At 40.9% G+C, this 23,158-nt stretch overlaps 4 protein-coding genes across 6 annotated transcripts; all 4 read right to left on the bottom strand.

Moving 5' to 3' along the window:
• Window positions 1-568: 568 nt before the first annotated feature.
• Window positions 569-7,884, bottom strand: mtdha (metadherin a). 2 transcript variants are annotated; one of them, XM_061092472.1, is made up of 12 exons: window positions 7,461-7,884; window positions 6,354-6,452; window positions 6,080-6,191; window positions 5,648-5,809; window positions 5,344-5,400; window positions 5,034-5,207; window positions 4,534-4,614; window positions 3,983-4,054; window positions 3,750-3,877; window positions 3,409-3,519; window positions 3,191-3,290; window positions 569-3,061 (listed from the first exon to the last, which is right to left on the bottom strand). In XM_061092472.1, the coding sequence occupies exons 1-12, from the start codon at window positions 7,842-7,844 to the stop codon at window positions 2,994-2,996; spliced, it is 1,548 nt and encodes a 515-aa protein (XP_060948455.1). In that variant the 5' UTR covers window positions 7,845-7,884; the 3' UTR covers window positions 569-2,993. The 2 variants fall into 2 exon arrangements, with proteins under 2 accessions (XP_060948455.1, XP_060948456.1); XM_061092473.1 differs by having other exon boundaries at window positions 4,534-4,611.
• Window positions 7,885-8,076: 192 nt separating this feature from the next.
• rrm2b (ribonucleotide reductase M2 b) lies at window positions 8,077-12,472 on the bottom strand. The gene is made up of 9 exons (XM_061092768.1): window positions 12,339-12,472; window positions 11,490-11,654; window positions 11,128-11,244; window positions 10,667-10,800; window positions 9,940-10,034; window positions 9,679-9,812; window positions 9,010-9,114; window positions 8,801-8,914; window positions 8,077-8,606 (listed from the first exon to the last, which is right to left on the bottom strand). The coding sequence occupies exons 1-9, from the start codon at window positions 12,414-12,416 to the stop codon at window positions 8,454-8,456; spliced, it is 1,095 nt and encodes a 364-aa protein (XP_060948751.1). The 5' UTR covers window positions 12,417-12,472; the 3' UTR covers window positions 8,077-8,453.
• A 666-nt stretch (window positions 12,473-13,138) lies between these two features.
• LOC133026013 (nuclear transport factor 2-like) lies at window positions 13,139-17,572 on the bottom strand. Of its 2 annotated transcripts, none has more exons than XM_061092823.1 (5): window positions 17,505-17,572; window positions 15,602-15,722; window positions 15,400-15,471; window positions 15,202-15,300; window positions 13,139-13,442 (listed from the first exon to the last, which is right to left on the bottom strand). In XM_061092823.1, the coding sequence occupies exons 2-5, from the start codon at window positions 15,704-15,706 to the stop codon at window positions 13,326-13,328; spliced, it is 393 nt and encodes a 130-aa protein (XP_060948806.1). In that variant the 5' UTR covers window positions 15,707-15,722; window positions 17,505-17,572; the 3' UTR covers window positions 13,139-13,325. The 2 variants fall into 2 exon arrangements, with proteins under 2 accessions (XP_060948806.1, XP_060948807.1); XM_061092824.1 differs by lacking the exon at window positions 17,505-17,572 and adding an exon at window positions 17,114-17,249.
• A 1,089-nt stretch (window positions 17,573-18,661) lies between these two features.
• Window positions 18,662-22,404, bottom strand: bloc1s4 (biogenesis of lysosomal organelles complex-1, subunit 4, cappuccino). The gene is made up of 5 exons (XM_061092732.1): window positions 22,041-22,404; window positions 21,021-21,092; window positions 20,810-20,911; window positions 20,096-20,230; window positions 18,662-19,716 (listed from the first exon to the last, which is right to left on the bottom strand). The coding sequence occupies exons 1-5, from the start codon at window positions 22,374-22,376 to the stop codon at window positions 19,618-19,620; spliced, it is 744 nt and encodes a 247-aa protein (XP_060948715.1). The 5' UTR covers window positions 22,377-22,404; the 3' UTR covers window positions 18,662-19,617.
• Window positions 22,405-23,158: the final 754 nt, after the last annotated feature.

Genomic DNA, 23,158 nt, shown 5'->3' with positions numbered 1-23,158 from the left:
TGAGGCAAAAAAGGGTTTGTGAGGTCAGTTTGACCCTTGACCAGCAAAATCTAATCAGTTCATCTTTGAGACCAATTTAATGTTTGTACAAAATTTATAGAAATTCCTAAGAGGTATTCTTAAGATCTTACGTGATAAGACCACAATCATGTTTTGCAAGGTCACAACGACCTTGATCTTTTATGACCACAATCGAATCGGTCCCTACCTGAGTGCAACTGAGAGCTTGCAACAAATTTGAAGATATTCCCTGACAATGTACTTATATCATGTTCATTTAAATTGCATCAACATATGTACGAACAGATGGAAAACCCGAAATCAACATGCCTCTGGCTACAGGCTGTTGCCAAAGTACAGGCATAAAAAATCCTAAAATATTGGAATGGAGTAATAACATTCAAATGCTCTGAGAAGCCTGAGAAAAAAAATCCCCACAGCAAAGATGACTTGCTGTTTTGTTAATTCTAATTAATCAATCCATTATCTTTTCTGCATATTCTTTGAGGATTAGAGCTTGATGCTTCGGCCCCGGAGAAACAAGAAGTACAAACTTATGACAAAGGGATATCAAGCATTTCTGATTTATTTTTCATTTTTACCAAACAAACATAGAAATATCATTTGTTCTCCTCATTAAACAAAATCATTCACAAAAAAAGACAAGTATATAAATACATTGATTGGATCATTTTTAATAATCTCTAAAAATCAATCCAAAAATAATAAAAGATGCCTGAAGCCACACCAAAAAAACAATTTTGCTTTATCTGGTCTACAAACAATTATGTACCACGGCAAGCTGAGGCGCTCTCCCTACCAACAACAGACTCCTACAGAAAAGCTGCAATTTGTCTCCTTTGAGAAAGCTATTACAGTATATACATTGAGTGGTAAACTATGCCATGAGCAAGTATCAATAGTTAAAGCAAGAGATCATTCATCTATTTTCATGTAGAGAAGTACTATTATCAAAGTCATGCACGATGAAATTACTCCTGACATCAAAACTTGCCATTAGATGGAAACTATTTTAAAAAAGGACGCAAATGTTATACATCTTAAGATTAAGGCAATGGAATTACAGGAAATTCCTTTTGTATGTGTGTAATTGTGTGTGTGTGTATATGAGTGTGTGTTTCCTAAGTCCAACTGCCATGTGGAATTAAAGCTGCTCCATACCATATCTCTGTGTATGTTTTCATTCTCAATCAAGAAACAAAAGTTACAAGTTTCACATTCCACAGAAAAAGGTAGTAAAAAAACCCAAACAATCCATTGACATCAAAAGGAAATCAATGCAGCCTTTTGCACAGTGCAATCACAGACCTGGAAAAAGCCCTTACAATCTGTACATATGGCATGGCTTTTTCTAGCACAAAAACCGGAAGATAGTAGCTCTAAAAAACCAGAGGAGAGAGAGCAGTGAGAGAGAGTGCAGGAACGGGGGGGTCAATCTCTAGAAAAATCAACGCCCAGTCTCTTCAGATGAGGACGGACAAGTTCAGAATGGTAAAAGTAAAGGGACAATTCTCAATAGTGCTACTGCTTTCTGGGATCATCACACTAATCCTGAACGTTACACTGCCTCCTAGTGGTTCACATCAGTTACTGCACTCTCGCCTGAAGAGTCCCAGTGCCAATTCAGAATCAGTTTTACAAATTAAGTAAAGCTAAATTATCCGATTTAATTTTTTACTTTTTCAGCATTTTTTAAAATCACAGTTTAACATAATATGGTTTAATTCGCAGCCAGTGTCTTTGCTATTCCTCTACCTAAAGAGGCAGAAGTGTATTTTACCACAGTTTAGCAAAATTATAAGTGTTTGGATCCAATTATTACCCTTTAAGAGAGATTGTGTAGATTTTTCTATGGCTAAGATGTTTTTTCCTGAATTCAACAGGTCCACAGTTGCCATCTTCATGTAGGAGGTTTTACAAACTAAACAGCAAACAGTCGATAATTTGTAGTTAATAGATATCAATGAAAATTAATTTAAAGGTCAGGTTTGGATGTATTCCAATCGTTATCGTGTGTACATAGGAAGTGTTATGGTTAGCTGTAAAAATTACTTCTTCATACAAGTCTTGTAGCAATGCTTTTCAGAGCCAACATAAGTGCTGTAAAGTTCAGCGAAAACGGATGGGAGGCCCCCAGCAGTATGAACAACCGAATGATCTAATTTCTTTTTACATGTATGTTGTCCTGACAACAAACCAACATGCAACAACCAGGAAGAATCCCTCTGCCAAAGCTCAGCAAGGAAAATACATGAATTTTGCTCATAGTAACTTAGCTGAAACCTCGTATTAGCTTTGGGTAAATGGAAAAATGCATTTTTGTACAGTAAAGACGAGTTTGTCTCATAGTTGCTCTGTGATGGTGTAACATCCTGCCCAGAATGAAGAGGAGGCATGATTACAGCGACCGATAACTGTCAATATATGTACAAGCCTGTAAACGTTGTATTTCAATAAACCTCCGAAAACTCCCAACCAAACCATTTAGACGGAACTGAGACTCTACCTGATGAACACATTTCAGTAATTTGATATACAGGCAGACATGAATAACAAAAACAAAGTGCAACTCATGGGGAATAAAAATGTATGGTTCTCTTTAAAACAATAATTAAAAGAAAAATATGTCTGTTTTTTGGGATTAACAATGATAACCAAACCCTTTTGATGCCATTAAAAAAAACAACTACATAAACATGTACCTACACTGCGGGTCTAGCTGTCCTGAAACTCCACTCTGGCTGCAGTGTAGCAAATAGTGCAAATTAGTTAAGATTTCAGTCCACAGGACCAGATTTCATTACTACATTTACCCAAGCAGGTGATATCTACTGTTTATTTTCTGTTTTGTTCAGGTCACTGGTAAACTGTTAATGTAGCTCAGAAACAAACTCTGTACCTAGAAATTATTGCATGTGATATATTTAATAACAATCGTTTGCATATGTTTAGTTGGAACCTGTGATGTGAATTCATGTTTCCCGTCTGACTTTTTTCTTCTGAGAAGGTTTCGGTGGCTCCGCGATTTGCTCGGACATCTCTGCAAAGTCAAAGAAAAAATTCATGATATACATCTCCAGATAAATGGTTGGAACATTTCTTCCCTTCGTGATATTTTTCTGTCCAGTGAGAAAAAAACAGATTCAGACTCAGAACAGTTGGAACCTACTCTGAGCGGAAGATATGCTGGGATTGGGCTTTTTGGAGGCCATCACAGGAAGCTCTTGGGGTTTGGGAGCTGCGTTAACCAGGGGTGCTGTGCTCACCACCTATAACCAAACATATAAAAAGACATTCCTGTTAAAAAAGGGTAAATGTCTACAGTGCAGCAGTTTTATACTTTACTCGCACATATTAATCTGAGAGCTAGAGGTTTTGTTTTCTTGCCTGAGCCTCGGATGCAGCCTCCTCTTCTGCTTTCTTCTTCTTGTTCCTCTTCTTCTTGGACTTTGCTGCTCCCCCAGAGGAATCCTCGGCATCCTTATCATCCTCAGATACCTGCCCAGACAAAATCACATTCAAACATTTTCAATTGAAAAACAATATCTCTAAGTTCTAGTCAGAGAAAATGGCCAGAGGAGATGAATCAAGCGATTGAGAGGTGCATTAGGGATTAACACTAAAAATTAAATTCCTAAAGCCTGTCACATGTCTTCAGGAGCTTTAGGCCACGATCAGTGAAAGTTTGAACAAAAAGGGATGTGGAGGCCATGAACATAGGGCAAGACCTTGTTGGGGGCAGGCTGTTCCTTCAGGGGAGCGGCTGCTTTCACCAACACAGGAGGCTCTTCATAGTTGCCCCAGTGCTCCGCTGGGGCATTCCAGTCAGAGGCGGAGTCCGCTGCTGCCTGCCCATCTAAAAAAACAAACATTACAGCAATTAACAAGATGGAATTCAAATCAAGGTAATTCTTTAAGAGGGTTTGGTAACCAGTATAGGATGGGCTTTTGAAACACTTACTGTAACCAGACCATTCATCATCGACGGGTGGGTTGCTCGCCCACTGCATCTCCATTGAATTGGATATTGGGTCTACGAAAGACACAGGGGAGGTAAAAACATTAAAACAGCTACGACTGAAAATAGAAAAGCAAAATAAACACTTATAAAGGTGATAGAGCTGGCAGCAGAGGTGTCAAGTTACAAAGTACAAATACTACATTACCTTACTTAAGTAGACATTTTTACTGGAGTTTTTATTTTTCAGACGACTTTTTCCTTCTACTCCTTACATTTTCACGCAAATATCTGTACTTTCTACTCCTTACATATTAAAAATAGCCTCGTTACTAGTTTTGTTTTTGGAGGAGGGGAAATGTCCCCTTACATTACTTTTATACTTTAAGTAGTTTTGAAACAAGTATTTTTACACTTTTACTTATGTAAAAAGCTTGAGTTGATACTTTAACTTCTACAGAAGTCTTTTTAAACCCTAGTATCTATACTTCTACTTGAGTAATGAATGTGAATACTTTTGACACCTCTGGCTGGCAGTTAATCACAAAACTAACCTGAGGTGTTGAGTCCTCGCATGGGGAAGGACACGGGGTTGAGTTCAGTCTTTATCCGACCATCAATGCCACTCCATGCTGCTGGCACAGGAACACAGAATAAAACATTTGTGGAAAACAGTCAAAATGTATTTGTTTTATGTGATATATTGTTTTAAAAATGTTTGGACAAGAATGATCAACTTATCAATATAACCTTCACTCAGCTGCTCTTTTCTTTTTGAACACCACTACCAGCAAACGGCTCAGTGGGGCAGGATATTCTGACCTCAGTTTCTTTCCCCATTTTTTATTTTAGCAGAAGAAGTGGCAGCATTTAATTGTTTTGCTGAAGCATTTTGACTCGTTCATCTTTACAGCCACAATTACATTTTGTAGCCAGCATTCGGAGAAAACCCAGAACAGTAAAAACTAAACTTAATGTTCTAATGCTTGTTTGACTCTGCTGCTGCAGTGACTGTTTATACTTGAGATGCAGAAAAGTCCGGCCCATGTGCTACCTTGTGCTTCCTGTGTCCAGCGCTGGTGCTCAGCTGGGCCCCGGTAATGCGGAGCAGAGGGCACGTTCCTCCACTTGGCTCCATCCATGGCACCCATCTGACCCTGAATCTTCAGAGAACTGTCGGTCCATCCTACGCCGTTAACTGAAGGCTCCTCTCGCCAGCTGGAGGACGCTGAGGTGGGAGGCATGCAGGAAGACACAGAGTCAGACTGGGGCAGTTTGGTACAGTAGCAAAAACCTTAAACTTATTTAAAAACATTAACAAAACTTATATCAGGAAAATAAAAAGTCAGGGAAAAGGAGAATACCTTTACCAGCTGCACTGGCTGTATCCACCTTGCCACTGGTTCTTGGAGGCAGCGACTCTGAAACAAAGCGTGGGCGAAAAAAATAGCTTGAGTGATATTCAACAAAGCCAGATTATTGTTTATTTTTACTCTGAGTGGAAATATCAAGATTTAAAAAATGTTCATTAAATATTTCTGTAGGCATTTTAAAATTACACTATATTTGATCTACACTCCAGCTTTGGATTACTTCTCTGTCCTTGTATACAACACAAAACCCCCATTTCTACCATCTACACTCAGTCATGGTTTGTTAGATGAATACCATGGTTTCCTCTGTGCTTCTTGCTGTTGGTCGGGGCTGCAGCTGTTGTCACATGGGATTTGGGGACCTCGACACCTCCTGAGCTCCCAGAGTCCTCAGGGCCTTTGTCCTTCCTGCGCTGCTGCTTCTTCTCACGGGCACTGACTTTGGTCTCCCATGCACCTGGGTGACAGACAAAACACCAACAACAAATGGTTAGACGTCTTGGTTCGTGCAAAGGACTGAAAAATAAATATTTGTTTATAGTTGATGCACAAGGAGCCTAGCAACTACAACTAAAATGGATGATTCTTGTTGTGAGTAAAACAAAACTGGAGATTTCAAGTATGCTGGAAATAGTGAGAACATGAAGGGGCGTAAACAGGATACAGATGAGTAGTCAGTTTCAAAATGAGAAGTTGTGAAATTTCCCCTACAACCGTTGAGTCTTACCATCCTCAGGCTCCTTTGAATCCTTTTTAGACACAATCTGAACTGGTTTCACGTCCGTCTTCAGTTTCTTCTTGTTCTTTTTCACCTGCACAGGGGCCTGCACCTCAACAACCTGGGGACAAAGACAATAAGTAAATTGGTTAGGCATCAACAGAGGAGCTTTACCAATATTACAACAATGACGTAATTGTTTCGTCAAATATTAGGACAACTAGAAAAGCTAAAACAAATATTTGGGCTGCCCTAAGTTATGGCAGCAAAATGTCAAACACACCTTCCCCGCTTTGGCCTTGGGAGCCTGCTTGGAAACCACCGCAGTCACTTTGACTTCCTCCTGAGCGACTGTCACCGGCTGCCCATTAGACTGAGTCTTCTGTGGGAGAAAGACAAGAAATCTCTTTAACGTGATGTTCACAGGTTTTACTTTCAAGATGGATCCTAACACCATGTCTGTCTGCAGCATCCCTAGCAAATGCACCTTGAAACTGCCCCATAAACAAAAGGAAACATTAACAATGCCTGGGCGATAAAACAATAACTAACGCAATATAATTTTCATCAATAGCAATATAACCAACGTCCAAATCATATCGATATTTTTATTATTCGTTCGGCAAGCATGGTGAAGTCATACACCACAAACACAGGCTATGGTTGCACCTCACAATTGTAAAATAAATTGCGGTTTATCAACTGTTTCTTTCTACTCATAAAGAATGAGATTAAAACAAGCTTCACTAAGGAGCAAAAATAAAAAGGTCTTTAAACCTGAGATAAATAGAAATATATCTTTACTAAAACTGCTTAAAGACAGCTTTTTGAAAATCATTACTTTGTTCAAAGATCAGTTTATTACTATCAGACATTATTCTATCGTGTTTTACCTATTTTCTTGCTACTGCTTAAGTAAAATTCTGCATTAAAATATCTGCTGTCTCTGATTTTAGATTTTGCATCACAACTCTGGCTGCCTGTGATTTTTTTAAAGAGACATTGTATTTAATTATTGTTTGAGATTTGTGGTCTTTCTGAAGCTAGTTAGCGTTAGCATCCTTTTCCAATCCAAACCCAGTGCTTCGCCGGATCTCGAGTCTGTAATTTTCCGTCGTGGGGCTAATTGAGGATAATCTTGTCTTTATTTAAGTCATGAGTACGTCCATCACATGACTGGCCCTGTGTAGCTCAGAGTATAGAGAGTAAACTAAGCGAGTGGAAACCATAATGAGAAGTAATAGTGTGTAAATTAGCTAACAGGCTGTGAGACGTGGAACCTGCGTCTCTTTGTGTTGACAGGTCAGAGGAGGAGATGTTTGAATGACTGAGCACCTTCCTCCAGCCTCCATTGTTTCTAGCCATCGCACTTGTTTCGTTTCAGTCTCACCGTGACTCGACAGCTCGTTACCGCGGCCTGCGGAGCCCTCTCCCCGGGTTTCTTCTTGTTCCTCTTCCTCGGTTCTTCTGGCTTCGCAGCTACAGCCACGTCAGCCTTCACGGGCTCGGGCTCGGCCTGGGTCCCCGGGGCTCCTCGCTTCTTCCCCGGGTGTCCACGTCCACAGACGGCGGCCCAGGACAGGGCTAGCAGCAGCAGCAGCCCCGCGGCGGCCGTGGACAGGACGACCCAGGTCGGGTACAGCTCGGGCTTCAGACCCAGGTCCACCCCGAGCTGAGCCCGGACGTAGCCCTGTCCCGCCGACAGGAGCTCCTTCACACGGCCGGAGAGCATCTCGGCTTTCTCCAGCGCGAAGCCTCGCAGGTCCCCTGCCATCTTTCCAAATTACGAAAATGCTAGCTAACTGTTAGCTACCATAGCCTGCATCCGTATGCTAACGGAGGAGTGGCTAATCCAATCTGGTTAATATGTGAAATATCAGTAATGCTACCATTAGCATTACATCAATACATATAGTTACTGATGTATTGTGGCCATTTCAAATAATCACTTGTCACCAAAATATAAAAATAAGACAAATGATTCATGCTTTACAACAAAAACACTATTTTCATTTTACAAAACATTTTATTGATCATTAAAAAAACGATAAGACATTTCCCCATAGAAGCCAACACCCCCGATCTTTCAACTCCATGAAATACAATCTATATATTTACCATCCTCCAGCATCCAGTGAGGTATGAAGTGAACCTAACATTATTCATATTTGACCTAACCTGAACTGTGCGAAGGTAAAAAAAACTCCATTGACAGGGCATCAACGTATTCCACTTTGTTGACTGTATTTGCTGTTAAATATCCCAAGGTGTAATTCTCAATCCCTTTAAAAATGTATGCTTTATCGAGTTTCTTTAATTTCTTTACTGCATAAAACAAATAAATACATTTAAAAAAAGTTAATATGTATGTAAGAACTCGGTTTCAGAAGTCTGCATCCAGTGTGAATTCACAGTCCGCCATGCTCGACATGACTCCAAATCTCTGATACTCGGCCACTCGTTTCTCAAAGAAGTTGGTTTTCCCCTCCAGCGAAATGGACTCCATGAAGTCGAATGGATTTTCCGCTTGGTAAACCTTGAAAAAGAAGAGGAAGAAAAAGTTACTGAACAGTATTGCACACAGTTAATCAAAAATGAACACGGTATAATAATGCATGAAAGGAACAAGGCTTCAGGGGTACTTCTGCTTTAAACAGCATAACTACCCTAGCAAAAAGAATGGAAATGAGAATTTTTCTACTATTGCATACAAATTTAGATAGAAATTACTTTATCAAGTCCGAGGTCAGCGAGCAGCCGGTCAGCCACATACTCAATGTACTGTTTCATCAGACAACCGTTGATTCCAATGAGATCCACTGGCAAGGCCTCTGTCAAGAACTCCTGCAACACAAGACAGGATGTGATGGTTTATTCACAGTTACTATTTGTGTTGTGCAGTGCACAATAATCCATGGGAATTATTCGTTCAAAACTACCTGCTCAATGCTAACAGCCTTGGTGATGATGTCCTTCACTCTGTCCGCTGATGGCTTTTTCCGCAGGTAGCTGTACAGCAGGCAGGCGAAACTGCAGTGCAGGCCCTAGGAGACACATCGATACACACTTCAGGGTGGCTGATGTTAAAACAAACAAGAACATCCATTAACTGTTTTCATAAACAAACTTTGACGGCTTTTTCTACCGAAACTGAACTAAGGGCCCCGCTGCAACTAAGACAATGTTTAAACAGCAAAATGTTGTTTTAACAGCTGAAGCAAACATGATTAACATCACACGAGTGGTGAATGCCGCCAGTAATACACCACATTTACCTCCAACAACAGCTGAGGGTCATGAAATGATGAGGGGAAAATTTACAAAGCCAAAACTAAATCCAGGTGTCTGACAAATCATCCAACATTACGGTCCTCCTCAGAATTATGCAAATTAAATCCATGTTTTAATCTATCTGTTGCAAGATTTCATATTTGACTTTAAGATTAATTTTGAAAGTATATAAGAATTACGTCAACTCATGACTGCACTGAGTAATATGTATTGAGTGGCCTGAGATCACTTTCAAATTTTTCGTAACTGGCTTGGATTTAAGTGTCCGTTTTCAACAGATAGGAAAACGTGTCTTTTAGTTTGTGAATTCCTCTCACCTCATCCCTGCTAATCAGCTCATTGGAGAAGGTAAGCCCGGGCATTAAGCCTCTCTTCTTCAGCCAAAAGATGGCAGCGAACGAACCGGAGAAGAAGATTCCCTCCACGGCAGCAAAAGCCACAAGGCGCTCACCTGGGGGCATAAAGACAAACTGTCATGTATATTATCAAGCCCCAATAAATGAGGAGATCTGCAAGGCCAGTATTGTCCATTGTGTTTCTTATATGATACACTGATGTTAATGTCATGCCTTCCTCACCAAATGTGGAGTTGCTGTCATTTATCCACTGTATGGCCCAGTCTGCTTTTCGTTTCACACACGGCAGGGTCTGAATGGCATTTAACAAGTGGTCCCTAAGACACAAAATTGAATTTAAACATTACCTGTTCAAAACCAGCATAAAAACTCAGTTACTTTAAAACTATTACAACTTTTAATGTAGAATACTGAATCATAATGGATACAATTATTTAACTTACAAACATTTATTAACATTAATATCTGAAGGAAGAAGATAAAATGAATGTACAAATATTTTTATTGTAGAACATTAAAATATTTAATCATTTTGCTTCTTATAAGCAACCTGACACTGTTGTCTGTGTGTATTGATAAAGCTGATACAGCTGGAAATGCAACAGCAAATAACCACAGTGTTGTAGACATATCCTGTGATCAACAGGTGCAGGTCTCTTACAGTTTGTTTTGAATCTTCAGAGAATTAGATAAACAAGATAAATTGTCTGTTTGTGGTTATGCACTTACACCACATTGAGCAAGGCTGAGACATATAATCTTTGCCATCTAGCCTTTACTTGAAGAAGAAATTATTCACACTGACTCAGTGGAGAGTAAATATGTTCTCATTAGACCTTATATACCTTTTTTTATTGAAATATTCAACATTAAGCCACAATGTAATTAACATTTTCATAATGTTAGACAGAACCACCACCAGAAATTACTGGACCAAAAAGCCACTGACCTTTCCTTCAGGTCCCTAATGTAAGTGTTGATAAGCATGCTGTACATCTCCGAGTGAACCGTCTCTATGAGGATCTGGAAGCTGTAGAAGGAGCGAGCTTCAGGGACCTGCACCTCCTGACTGAACCTCTGCACCTGTTCGATAAAACACAAATGCATCAAGCAAAAGTGATACTCCGGCACATCCCTGAATGCAAAATGTAATCAGTTAAATACAAATTTAAAGTAAATCAGTGACAGTTATGAAATAAGCAGTTGATCGACACAACGAGTAAGGCAGGATACAGTCTAGTGGCAATTTATGCTATGAAACATCTCTTATAGTTAAAAAGCAGTACATTTTGGCAGCTGAAAGATAACAGACCTGGATTTATTTACTGCTGTATCAGTTCATTATACATTTAACAGGTACTTCTATGAAGATCTTGTGCTGTCTTTAGATCCCACTAACACCTCTCTCACCAGGTTCTCATTGACGATGCCATCACTGGCAGCAAAGAAGGCGAGGATGTGAGAGATGAAGTGTTTCTCTTCTGGTTTCAACCGGTCCCAGTCCGACAGGTCTTTGGATAGATCGACCTGAGAGACACAACATGAAGAGTGAATCAGTGTCATACACTGATGAAGTTTTTACATTGATAAAAAGCTGTGGTGGACAATCAACTGGGAGTAAGCTTTGGATTTGTAAATATGATGGGAGGTTAACATATTCCACTTTGTGTGGTAATTTATCAGACATTTTAATTAAAAAGTTTATCATTATTGTTATCTGTGTATTTTCCACTAACGGCAGGTCAGAGAAAAACAAAAATCGCTGGACCCACCTCCTCCACCGTCCAGAAAGAGGCCTGCGCCTGCTTGTACATCTTCCAGATTTCGGGGTACTGGATGGGGAAGATGACAAACCGTCTGGAGTTCTCCTGGAGCAAAGGTTCCTCCTCTGTCTCGGAACTCCTTTGGCATGCTGGACTTTTATCTTTGATGCCATTCTGCAGAAATCCAGAGCAAAAATACACGTGTTGAGATGAGATCATCCTTTATTATGGGGAAATTTGCAATATTACAGCAGCAAGAGCCAAACACAGGCATCAGTGAGTAATAAGTAACATGCAATACCTAAGTTGTAGTAGTAGTAAAAATATATAAATAATACAAACATATTTATAACCACATTTAATTGATATTTACTCTGTTTTTTCTTTAAATTTAAATCTTTAAATTGAGGTTCAGTATTACGTTTAGACACGTTTTTGTGCACTGTACCTTTAATTACCAAAGATGCTACCGCGCCTGCGCGTTACAGTCTTATAACACCCACAACAATGGCAGTTTAACATCAACATCACATATATTGGGCTTTTTAAAAGGTTCTAACAACACAACAAACCATCGGTTCACCTTCCATTGACACTTTTAAACGTTTTGTGTCCATTTCAGCGGATGTTGTGTCGTCGCCATAATTAGAACACTTAAGAGCTAGCTATCAAGGAGCTAGCTTCACAAGCCCATAAACCTGCACTGTGTAGGACACGCGTGGATTTTCATTAAATACCAGATTCTCCCTTCTAGAACAGCAGAGTCCAGTCAGATATGACCGTCCTCCTCAGCCTACGTCCCTCGGTCTGACCATGGGTCTGACCCACGCACCATCTGTCTGTGTGGAGGCTGTTTACCTTGAACTGAAGGTCGTCCGGCTGCAGGTTTCTGTTCATCAGAGCCTTTTCCTGAGACTTGTTCACCGTCGGTGTCATTGCAGCTGATGTCGGTTCGTCATGCAGCTGCAGCTCTGTCGGTCGAACCTTTTAAAGAGAAGAGCCCAGCGTGCAGGGGAGCGCGCCCCTAGCGGCCACATGCGATGCTGCACTAAACAATCAAAACTCTGCATAAACACACCTCTAAAAAACACCTGACTAAACTAATTTGTGACAACACAGCATCAAGTCATCGATGAGCTGCTTTTCAGACATGTACTGAGCTCCACTGGTCATCCTGACGTTCTCCAGAGGGGCTGAAAACGCAAATGTCCCAGGACTTTCTCGAGTTCTAAAAAGGTCATAGAATGTCCAAAAGAGCTGATGTAAAAAGACAGGAGATCCTTAGCAGGATTCACAGCGAGCGAATAGGCATGTTGATAACGAATAGGAGGAATACATATATATATCAAGATGAAAAACCAATCCCATAAACATGGAAGACACTAAGATGTCAAAAGTTGGTGATAAGGGCAAAGGCTAGTGTCAATGTGCTTATCTCCAAGGCAGAATTTATAAAGAATCTTTTGCCTTTGACGGAAAATTACAGAGATTTCTGTGTGGTTGTGAACTGAGCTGAGAATCTCCTGCTGCAGTGTTTGTGTAAGAGAGGCAAACTCCTGAGAAAGTTCTGCGGACATCCTCTGGAGTTCATGTCTGAAAACGGCTACGGAAGAAAATGCAGGTATTTGTCAGCTAAAGTAAAGACAGGACGACGTTAGTTCAAACTAATAAATGCTTTTATTGGACAGGGATGTAGTTCGACACATCTCTAATACAAACAGAGTGTTCATAGATTTATTGTAAACGTGGAGGAACTTTCAACGCAAGTTCCTGTTTCATTTTGAAATATCCAATTTAACTTCACCCCAGTGTGGATTCAGGGTCACATGTCAATATGCGTTGGAGCTACACCGGTATGTTGTGTATCCCCAACCGGAACACGTCGTTTGTGCAAGCCCAATTGTCGTTCTGGTTCTTCAGCATGAACACTTGATGGAAGGCCATTGGGGGATGATCATCTATCTGTTGCAGAAAATGTGAAGACGATGGTGAGAAAACAAGCTGTAAACGTTCAATAAGGCAGAAATCCGGCAATATTCACGATGAAATCACACTGTTCCGGTAGCTCAAGTCAAAGTAGATGCAAGACTTTGAGAAGCCACTCGAAATTAAATTTAAGACCAATTCAGAACAGCATGGAGGTGTGGTTTGACTCCACTGGGAAAATTTGTTTACACATATACTGGTAACAGTTTCAGCCATACTGCAGAATCGTCATTTATTTTTCTTAATGTGCACTTTTCCATGTTTGATTTAAAAAATATATATTATACTTCTTATACCATTACATAATTATTCTAGTTATCATTCAGCTTTACATTTACCAATTACCAATTATACTTTTCATATTCATACCAATTCCGGTTATTAATCTAATATTATATTTGCACGGTCCTCATCACTTAAGACTTTCTGAGAACATGTCCCCAAAAAACAAAATCTGCAAGTTCAGTGAAGTTCTGACATTTGGATTCAGCTCCGAGCATCGACTGACTGTCAGCTAGTTTGAGATTTTCAATTGCAAAGTAAAAAGAAAAACAAATGTCTAATAAAATCTTACTCCCTCATCATTTTTAAGACTTACAACTTGACTTCAGACTAGGCCTGTCGCGATATGCAATAAAAATTAATTGCGCGATAAATTAAAATGAGCGATAATTTTTTGCCGGCTGCAATAAATTCAGGGATTAAAGTTTTCCGTCGCTATGACGGATGTCCGTCAACTCCGCTCGCATAAGGCTAAAAATGAGATCGATGCAGATCCCATCCGGCAGTCGGCCGCGGCTGCCGGTGGACAGACTCTTGTCTCCGCGCTGCCCGCGCCCCGCGTGCGTCAGGGTGGGAGGATCTCCTCGCGAGCCCTCTCCCAAGCACTGGCTGGCCCCCGCCGGGCGCATTTCCTCCGTGGTGCGCCGCGACGGCTCCGGGTCGGCTTGGAAAGGCTCGGGGCGGGAGGAACGGAGACCACGGCGAGAAAAGTTTCACAAAAGCGTTCGGGGGGACGAAGGCGGGCGGAAGCCTGCCTGCGACAGCCCCAGCCGCGGAGACACGGGGGTCTCCGAGCGGTCTGACACAGGGGTCTCCTCGGAGACACGGGGTCTCAATTGGCTCAGGCACCTAAGTCAGAGTCACGAGTCAGAGTGTGTCTGTTTTGTATTTATTTTTATTTATTTAAGTATAGTGTAAACTTTTGTTAACAGTTCATATATTATTCATAGTTTTAAGTTAAAAAGTTTTTGTATTTATTTATATTTATAATCTACTTTAAACAGTTCATATATTTGGCAATAAAAAAGTCTTTCTTAAATGTCTTCCAGATGTCCAGTTCCAGTGTTCTTTAAAAATAAAAGTTTATTGATCTTCGAAAGGGTGTACTTGCATTATTATGCCATTATCATTATATAAGTTGAAAATGGTGTCAAAACAGCAATATTATCGCTTATCGCAATAATTTCTGGGGCAATTAATCGCACAGAAAAATGTGTTATCGTGACAGGCCTACTTCAGACATTTCAAAACCAAACTGAGGGCTTGTTTTTAGATAAACAAATTCAATGCTTTTGTAAACGTTTTAGGGATCTGCAGGGAAACCTGAAGATAAACCTGTGTGCAGGATACTTAATAGTCTGCAAATAAAACATCAACCTGCATTAAAGCACAAATAAAATGTAGGTTTTCCATCAGTGCAAAAAGGTGCTTTGAATCAAATCTACCAGCTTACCTGTAACTGCCCAAACACCATTATGAGGATGCAACTATCTACTGTGGGTTGAAAGTCTTGTCCTGTGATAATGTGCTTTATGTTCTTGAAAGGCAAGTTCTGTGAAGTGGAAACAAAGGAGTGAGTAAAAATCGTCAATTTAAATTGTATCTGTTGAAATAATGAGGCCAATTAAAGGCACTAGAAAACTATACTTACTATTAGTTTGTTTGCGATGGCTTCCCTTCCGAAGAAGGTTGTTCCTTCCCACGTCAGACAAGCAGTACTAGACTGAGAGAGAAGTTTGTTCACATGAGAATGATTTTTGTTGGCAATTTGGTTTGCAGACAATGTTAGTGACATAGCAGACGTTTAGTGCAACAACACAGACAATACATGAATGAACAGTGAGGATACGTACATAAAGATCACCCAGGAGCATCCTGTTGGTAGTGTCAAACTGGGTGTAGTATACTTGGACAAAGCCTTCTCCGATCCTTTGCCATAATTCTGTCTCACTAGCCATGTGTGACGCTTAAGATCTGAAAGAAGAAGCAGAGTCTTGTTACCAGCAGTCAAGAGTTGTGGTGGAAAGCAAACTGTTCAATAAACTCATGATGAAAACTTTCTCTAGTTTTTCGACCACTCCTTAGTCACACACACACTTTCGTTGATTTCTCTAGCCGTTTTCAGACATGACATGTGTGTAAAGTCCGGAGAACTGGGAGTTTACCCAGTTTCATACATGTACAACGCAGCGGGAGGTTTACAGAACAGAGTTCTTGGTCCAATAAACAGCAACAAATTCTTCACATTAGTGAAGTTGGTGCAGCAGCAGAAGAAAGTAACTTATTAACTCCACTGCAAAGATCACATCATTTTCTTTACGACACACAGACGTCAGCTCATGTCACCACAAACTCTCTTGACATCTTTGTCGGTGTCTCCTGTTTTTTCACCAGGAGACGTTGGTTTTCTTTATGTTTTTTTCATTTTGGGTTCTGTTAGAAGCATCATCAAACCCCCCCACTCGACCATGGTGAATCCAGCAGGGGATCATCCCCTTCTAGGAGGCCAGGCGTAGAGAGTACATAGTAAATAATGCGGAGCCTCTCACTCAGTCATTTGTATTCACACATGCACGTCCTCTGTAATTTTTCCAGAGGATCTGCACAGTTCAGAGTATGTCTGAGATCAGCTACAGAGAATCTTGGGGATCTTGATGAAAAAAAGCATGCATCTTAAGAGACTGATATCCACGAATGTAGGACCAGGAGATAAATTGATAGAGATAATTATCGCGAAATAAGTTTTCCTCGATAGATATATAAGGAGTGGTTGGTACAACGTCGATAGAACTCATTCCATCCATGTTTGGTAGACAACACCAACAGCCAATGAGAATAGCACCGCATCGAAAACACAAGTTATAAACTCAACACAAGTCTATTATTCTTATAATCGTTCAAGTTGCTTAATGAATATTTCCAAATATATTATTATATATTATAATATAGTAAAATTGTGATTTTTCTGATTCATAATTTAAACAGACGACCCACAACTCAGATTGTCCAAATAACACAATTAGCTGTTCTCCTGTGTTGTAAATATACAAATGGGAAAACATTTGACTTAAATCCATTATTGAATCGTTTCAAAAATAATTTTCCAGCCAACAACTCAACAGATCTGCTGGTTATAGCTGCTCCAATGCATTGTTTTCATAATGGTCAGTGTAATTTCTGATCATGTGGGGAATATCCCAGACGACCCGTACCAGCAATCTGAACACACCCTCTCTGAATTTGGCAAATACAGCTGTCGAAAACCTGATGAATTGATAAAATAATCGACGGATTAATCGGCAGTGAATCTAGTTGTGAGTTGCAGCTCCAGCTTCACTCCTGTAGGTGGAGATCTCGCTAAATACCGTTACGAAGCTGGAAAAGCCATTGGAATAGCAACGAGTCGACGGCGTTGTTTTCCACGATTTGGCCTCATGGACGTAAAACCAGTGCGAACGGGAGCTCGGTCGATATCGGACCAATCGATCCAGGTTCATCGGAACCCGGTGTCGCGCTGGTTCAGAGATCAAAGTGTCTCACCGCTGCACGCAGCACCGCGAGAACATAGCAAGCCACGCAACTTGCGGCTAACTAACTTTGCTGTTAGCACGCATGTTAGCATTCCACCCGGAAATGTGTCAAATGTCCCCGTTAGCGCCGCCTCGGTTAAACCGTGTCGCCCCGGAGGTGAGTCGTAAAGTCATCGGTCGTGAACCGAGTCGTATCCGCTCGGAGAGGGCTGTGGTGGGTGCTTACTTTGGGACAGAGCGCCGGTTCGTCAGCGTGGAGACAGATCCAGACAAACCGAGGGCGACGAGATTCCCGCTTCCTCTTAATTATGACGCACTCGTGACGTCGCCTACAAACTAACCAGTAAGGGCCCGTTATGTCTGAGAGTAGGGCTGTCCCGGGTTCTGCCTGTCGGGAATCCGCAGTGTTTTAGAAAATTGTCTGATACTTCCACCAACAGGATCAATACCCGGTTATAGATGACTGTGGCCGAGAGAGAACAACGCAGTGCAAATTAAGAAAATACATGCAATTATAAAAACAAAACGTGCAAATAAAGAAAAACCACAACGGACATGTTTCCAGGGGACCCCAAAAAAGTGATGAACCTCTCTGTAGTTCAATACTTTATGAATTTCATCACCACTGACGAGTTGCAGACTTCACCTTCTCTTTGGCATCACTCTCACACCAAGAAGGACCTCTGTAAGTTTATTATTGATACATTTTTCATAGAATGTTCATTATTTAGGTAAAATGTTATCTATTACCCATTAATGCAAATATAGCAATAAAAGACCCCGTATTTTTTTGGACGTTGCACTATATGTAAACCTTATTTCCAAATCATCCAGCAACAAGTATGTTTAAACTTTGAATATCTTCAAATCCTTTATACCCTATTTATATGATTTATATGTATATTGTACCTCCGGCTTGTATGTTCCTGTTTGTTATCGTTTACAATCCCATGAATATTTATTTCTTGTTCTGTTAAAAAAAAAACACATTCACAGAGCTTTGAACTACAGCCAGGTTCATCACTTTTTGGGGTCCCCTGGAAACATTTCCTTTTGTCGTTTTTCTCAGTCACTCTTGCTTGTAATGTGACAGTTTGCAGCGCATGTGTTGTCAAATTGAAGAAGTTATTTTCTATCTGTCATCAAATTGATGAAGTTGTTTTCTTTTTGCATGTGTTGAGCTCTCTCAGCCACCGTGAGCAATAGACAATGTTTAGGTCTCTCAGTATTAGTAGAGTATACAGGATTTATAGACTCAGTGGTAACGCTGCCTGTGAGACATGACTCAACGCGAGAGTCAGATAAATTGGAGCTAAAACACCAAGACTGAGTCAAAATAAGAATACACCAAAAAAATTAATATATGACAACAAACACAAGATAAACTTTTAATATATAAATCTTTATTGACTATTTTAAAAACGTGAAACAAAAGCAACATTTAAACAATAACATCTTTATTATTAACTACTTTGGCAAATCATGAATCAAATAACGAATCATCGCTGATTTGTTGAAAAGGGAAAGGGCCACATCACACCTAAGGCGAGATTTTCTCTACATTCCTCCATCCATCGGGATGAAACACTCCCTCAGCTTCATCACCGCCCTAAACTCTGATTCATCTTCAGATAATCCGACTTGTGAAGTCGACACAACTCATCAGTATTGTGCTTTTTTTTTCTTTTTGAAAAGGTGCCATCAAAGATATAGCCCCACAATCGACGGTATCATCCAAGGCCAACGACGTCAGGCTAACAATAAAGTGAAATCTTCTGAAATGGAAGACATTAAATGCTTAACTGGTTGAGATCGATATTGCTTGGGGAGAGCAATAAGATGCTGGAAAAACAGATTCATTCATAACAGCGTGCAGGCTTTTTACAAATACTAGTAAGAGGAATGTAAAATATAAAAGAGCTGGGTTAATCCTTTGTGTAATATGTCCTAAGATCTTTACAGCACCTCCTTAAGTACCTCTGTTTACAGTGGGACGACTCTGACCTCCTGACTTGTCACATTTAACAACGGACATTTTCTTCACAATTACTGAAAACAGGACTGGACAGAAATAAGACCCTTATAGGCACTTTATAAAAACCAGTTTGCTACAGTTTAGCGTTTGTTGCTGCCGAGAGATCGACACTCAGAATCTGCAGTGTCTCCACACACTTGACTTCCAGTGACTTGTTCAGAAATGCTGCTATTGCTGGGGTGAGGCCGCCGCACTGACAGATCCACTTGCGATGGATGGCAGTGAAAGTTGTCTCTACAGTTTTTCCACCCCAAACAGGCCTCTTGAGGTTAGAACCAAGTTATGTGTTGAACGTTCCGGCGTGTCACTGTTCTGGCTGTGACGTGAAATAATCATCTGTCCGGAACACGCTGGGGATTTCTTGACGCTGATTTGGTGCTGGTCTTCTCGGGCTGGCCGGTTTCTGTCAGAGAAGGGAAGATAAATGAATCTCCACTGTCCAGTAGCACACACACTAGAGTGGAATCAGGGGCAACTGCTGGGAAAACTGTTTTTCTTCATGAGGACAACTCTCAGACTACAATGTATTAGCTTTAAAATGTTTCACGGTTGCTATGTTGCTTACGTTGTTTTAGTTTGAAAACTTCGGGCTGCATTTGAGCATCAGTGTGCACAAGGATTGGTGTTCGTTTTAAAAGAAAAACGCATTAGCATGGATGTAGTAGAAAAGACAGTGTCACACCACAGTCCACTATTTATCCCACGGTTCAAACAAGACCACACTAAATTCATCGATACACAACAAGCAAACTGTGTAAAGCTGCAGATTCACAAGCTCTTACATTTAGGAAGCCTGGGACACTCATTGTGCGGAAGATCTTCTTGAAAGCGCCCGGTAGTGTTCCTACTTCTCCCTCTGCCTGCGTGACCTGCTCCTCCATGGCGTTGACGTTGGCTCCCACCATCTTTACGAAGGCCTGTCGGCACAGCAGAATAACACGGCAAAAAGATGAGAAAATCTTAATTCTAAGCAAAAATATTTTACGCCAGGAAACTAAATTCAAAATACTATCACCCACATGTAAAAACAAAAGGCGTAAGAGGGCCACTTGCTTATTATGTCTGAATAATTTCAACAATGTATATATTTTTAAATTGCAGAAAGAAACACTGTATGTATTTTTGCTTTTTGCCAATTTCCCTATTGTGGGACTTACACAGGATTGTCTTATCTCGTTTTCGCTCAACGGCCTCTGTCACAGTTAGTTTCCCAGTGTGAGTGAAACATAAATAGATTTCAAAACAAGAACTTTCCAAGACAGGAGAAAACAGGAAGTGGTTGGCTAATAAAAAGTGGTTCTTGTTCACAATATCTGTACCACTCTCTCCGCTTGTGAAGTGGATATCTAATATATCATATTACATCACATGTTTCATTAATTTCACAAATCTTGTTCCTAGGAGTCATTTCACTGGATAAAGTGTGTTTTACAAAAGCACCAAACAAATAATTTTATACAAAAGCAGTGTTAACAGCCTCAACTGTGATCGCTTACCTCTAACTTATCAATTCTTCTGTATATTTGTCTCATTTCATCCGACTTCTGCTGGATCTGAGGTAGGTTTTCATTCACTATCTGGGAGGTATCGTTACGGATCTGGTGACAAAACACAGAAAAGTAACAGGAGACAAATATACTTGTCATTAGGTTTCAGTGCATCCACAAAAACTAGTCTTTTACTGTTTCATAGCCTGAGCAAACTCACCATATCCAGCATTCCAACAAACTCATCTACTCTCGTCAGCATTTCTTCCAAACTCTTCTCCAAACACAGGATCTGGAGGAGAAATCATTGGAAGAAAAGAGAATGTTGTAAAATATCAAACACATTCATGCAAACTAAAGCTACTGACCCCACTCTGAATCAAAGGAGTCAACCTTGGAACTCAATGAAATGTGCTTAAATTGTTTCAGCGAGGGTCACAAGGTCAAAAACACAGGGTGCTTTGTGTTGTTCCAGAGCCAGCTCACTCTGTGTGTGGTGTCATGCATATCCACTTAATGTCAACTCATGAGTGACAGAGAGCCGGTAATCATGAGGAACGCTTAAGGAAACACAGTCAGTACCTTCACTCTCCCCAAGCAATCCTGTTTTCTTTATTATTTCAATGGATTGTGGTCCAAATGTCGTACAGCCCATTTCCACAGGGAAGGGAGGCTGTTGGAGTCGTGTCATTTCCCGACCTGCTTCACAATTATGACTTATAAGTAACTGACAATTAATCAGTCATAAATACATTGACTACAGCCTAAAGATCTGATTCTAACTACTTTGGCAAATAATGAATCATAGCTGTGACCATCACTGATATAAGAGTCAGGCCCCATTACATCTCTATAGTTTGGGTTCTTTTTAATTAAATCCACCAGCCCTTTACCAGATGCTTATGACTATTGGCAGCTTAATTGTTCATTTAAATTACACTTTCATTGATGTTGGTCCAATCGTCCTGCAGAGGGAAGATGGTTGAGTGGAGACAGTAGAAGAAGTGCCATGCTCAAGGGGGGTCTTACATAATCTGGCAACCGCAACAAACTGTTCTCAATCATTGCTTAGTTACAACTGATGAATAAAGGATAGAATCATTGATCACAGCCTGTCAATTAATGAGTGCATCAGAAACAAAGTGGTACCACACTTGGCTCGTGTTGACATGTTGTCCCTCACAGAGCCTGGTGTGTTTTGTGTGTGTATTGTGTGTGTGTCTGTGAGAGCAGCACCGACCTCCTCTCCAGCCGAGGCCCTGATGTAGGAGGAGTAGCTGAGGGCGGTGTGTCCCAGCTCCTCGTCGTCCTGCTCCGGGTCGAGCCGGCGGGTCGCCCCGGGCTCCGGAGCTCCGTGGAGGCTCGGGCTCTCCGGGACGACGTTGGCCGCGGCGCCGAAGCTCGGGCTCTGCGACACGGACCCGCTACTCAGGATCTCGCTGACCATGGACAAGCTGCTGGCGCTCTGCGACACGATGCCGCTGTCCCGGCTGATCTCCGCGCTGGACTCCTCCAGCGGGGACAGCAGGCCCACCCGGTCCACCCGGTCCACCCGGTCCAGCGGACGATGCTCCATGGCTCCTCTTCCCCGAGCTACTGCCGTGTTTTCACCACCGAGATGTCAGCTGACCCGGTCACGTGTTGCTGGGAAGACGACGGAGCATCACGAGGGTCAGAACAGTGGTCGGCACAGCAAGGCGCTGAGGAAAACTGTCAGTGTCAGTTCTCTGTAGATTGAACATGTTTATTACATGTGTGATTTTTACATGTTTCTAAACCCGGACTTTAATTCTACAGCACCTTTCATGAAGTTAGAAAAACTAATAAAAATGCTGTCATTAAAATAACAGCTATAACAACGACAAAAACATTAAAAAGTACAATAAATAGACAAAACGAATGGTTTAAAAGTTAATACTGTATACTAATAATGGTTATAATGTAACCGTTTATTTCTGTGCACAATCAATTGTTTTTTGTGTATGATGGAAGCTGAGGAGGCTCAATGTGTTTATATTTGAATTTATCAGTTATGTATGTATATTCAAATATAAAAAATAATGTGTCCATCTTCTTCCTGTGCTTAGTTTCTCATGGGAATGAGCAGGTAATCCAATCCTTAATTTTGCAGAACTTCAACCACCTATTCATTGCACAGTATCTTAATTTACATAGTTTAAGATATGGTGCAATGAATAGGATGTTGAGGTTCTGCCAAATTTAGCTGACCAGTAACTTATCAAGGATACTTCGGCATGCAGTTGGGGAAGAGTGGGGATTGAACCCCCCAACCCCTATGTTGAAGAACGACCACTCTACACTGTAGGCCACACAACCACTCAATATCTCAGGCCACAC

This window comes from Limanda limanda, chromosome 19 (genome assembly GCF_963576545.1).
Source record: "Limanda limanda chromosome 19, fLimLim1.1, whole genome shotgun sequence".
NCBI lineage: Eukaryota > Metazoa > Chordata > Actinopteri > Pleuronectiformes > Pleuronectidae > Limanda > Limanda limanda.
The sequence above is the reverse complement of the archived record's forward strand: the minus strand, read 5'-3'. Positions and strand labels throughout refer to the sequence as shown.

What these genes read in the sequence shown, in the direction of transcription:
- mtdha (XM_061092472.1), bottom strand. Translation starts at nt 7,844, where the DNA reads ATGGCAGGGGACCTGCGAGGCTTCGCGCTGGAGAAAGCCGAGATGCTC. An exon ending in TTCAAAGGAGCCTGAGGATG is followed by an intron (nt 5,810 to 6,079) that starts GTAAGACTCAAC and finishes TCTGTCACCCAG; the next exon opens with GTGCATGGGAGACCAAAGTC. An exon ending in TGATGAATGGTCTGGTTACA is followed by an intron (nt 3,878 to 3,982) that starts GTAAGTGTTTCA and finishes TTGTTTTTTTAG; the next exon opens with ATGGGCAGGCAGCAGCGGAC.
- rrm2b (XM_061092768.1), bottom strand. Translation starts at nt 12,416, where the DNA reads ATGACACCGACGGTGAACAAGTCTCAGGAAAAGGCTCTGATGAACAGA. An exon ending in CTTTCTGGACGGTGGAGGAG is followed by an intron (nt 11,245 to 11,489) that starts GTGGGTCCAGCG and finishes TGTGTCTCTCAG; the next exon opens with GTCGATCTATCCAAAGACCT. An exon ending in CTGACCTCGGACTTGATAAA is followed by an intron (nt 8,607 to 8,800) that starts GTAATTTCTATC and finishes TTCTTTTTCAAG; the next exon opens with GTTTACCAAGCGGAAAATCC.
- bloc1s4 (XM_061092732.1), bottom strand. Translation starts at nt 22,376, where the DNA reads ATGGAGCATCGTCCGCTGGACCGGGTGGACCGGGTGGACCGGGTGGGC. An exon ending in GAAGAATTGATAAGTTAGAG is followed by an intron (nt 20,231 to 20,809) that starts GTAAGCGATCAC and finishes CTGTGCCGACAG; the next exon opens with GCCTTCGTAAAGATGGTGGG. An exon ending in GTGTCCCAGGCTTCCTAAAT is followed by an intron (nt 19,717 to 20,095) that starts GTAAGAGCTTGT and finishes CTTCTCTGACAG; the next exon opens with AAACCGGCCAGCCCGAGAAG.
- LOC133026013 (XM_061092823.1), bottom strand. Translation starts at nt 15,706, where the DNA reads ATGGCTAGTGAGACAGAATTATGGCAAAGGATCGGAGAAGGCTTTGTC. An exon ending in CCATCGCAAACAAACTAATA is followed by an intron (nt 15,301 to 15,399) that starts GTAAGTATAGTT and finishes TCCACTTCACAG; the next exon opens with AACTTGCCTTTCAAGAACAT. An exon ending in TGGTGTTTGGGCAGTTACAG is followed by an intron (nt 13,443 to 15,201) that starts GTAAGCTGGTAG and finishes TTTCTGCAACAG; the next exon opens with ATAGATGATCATCCCCCAAT.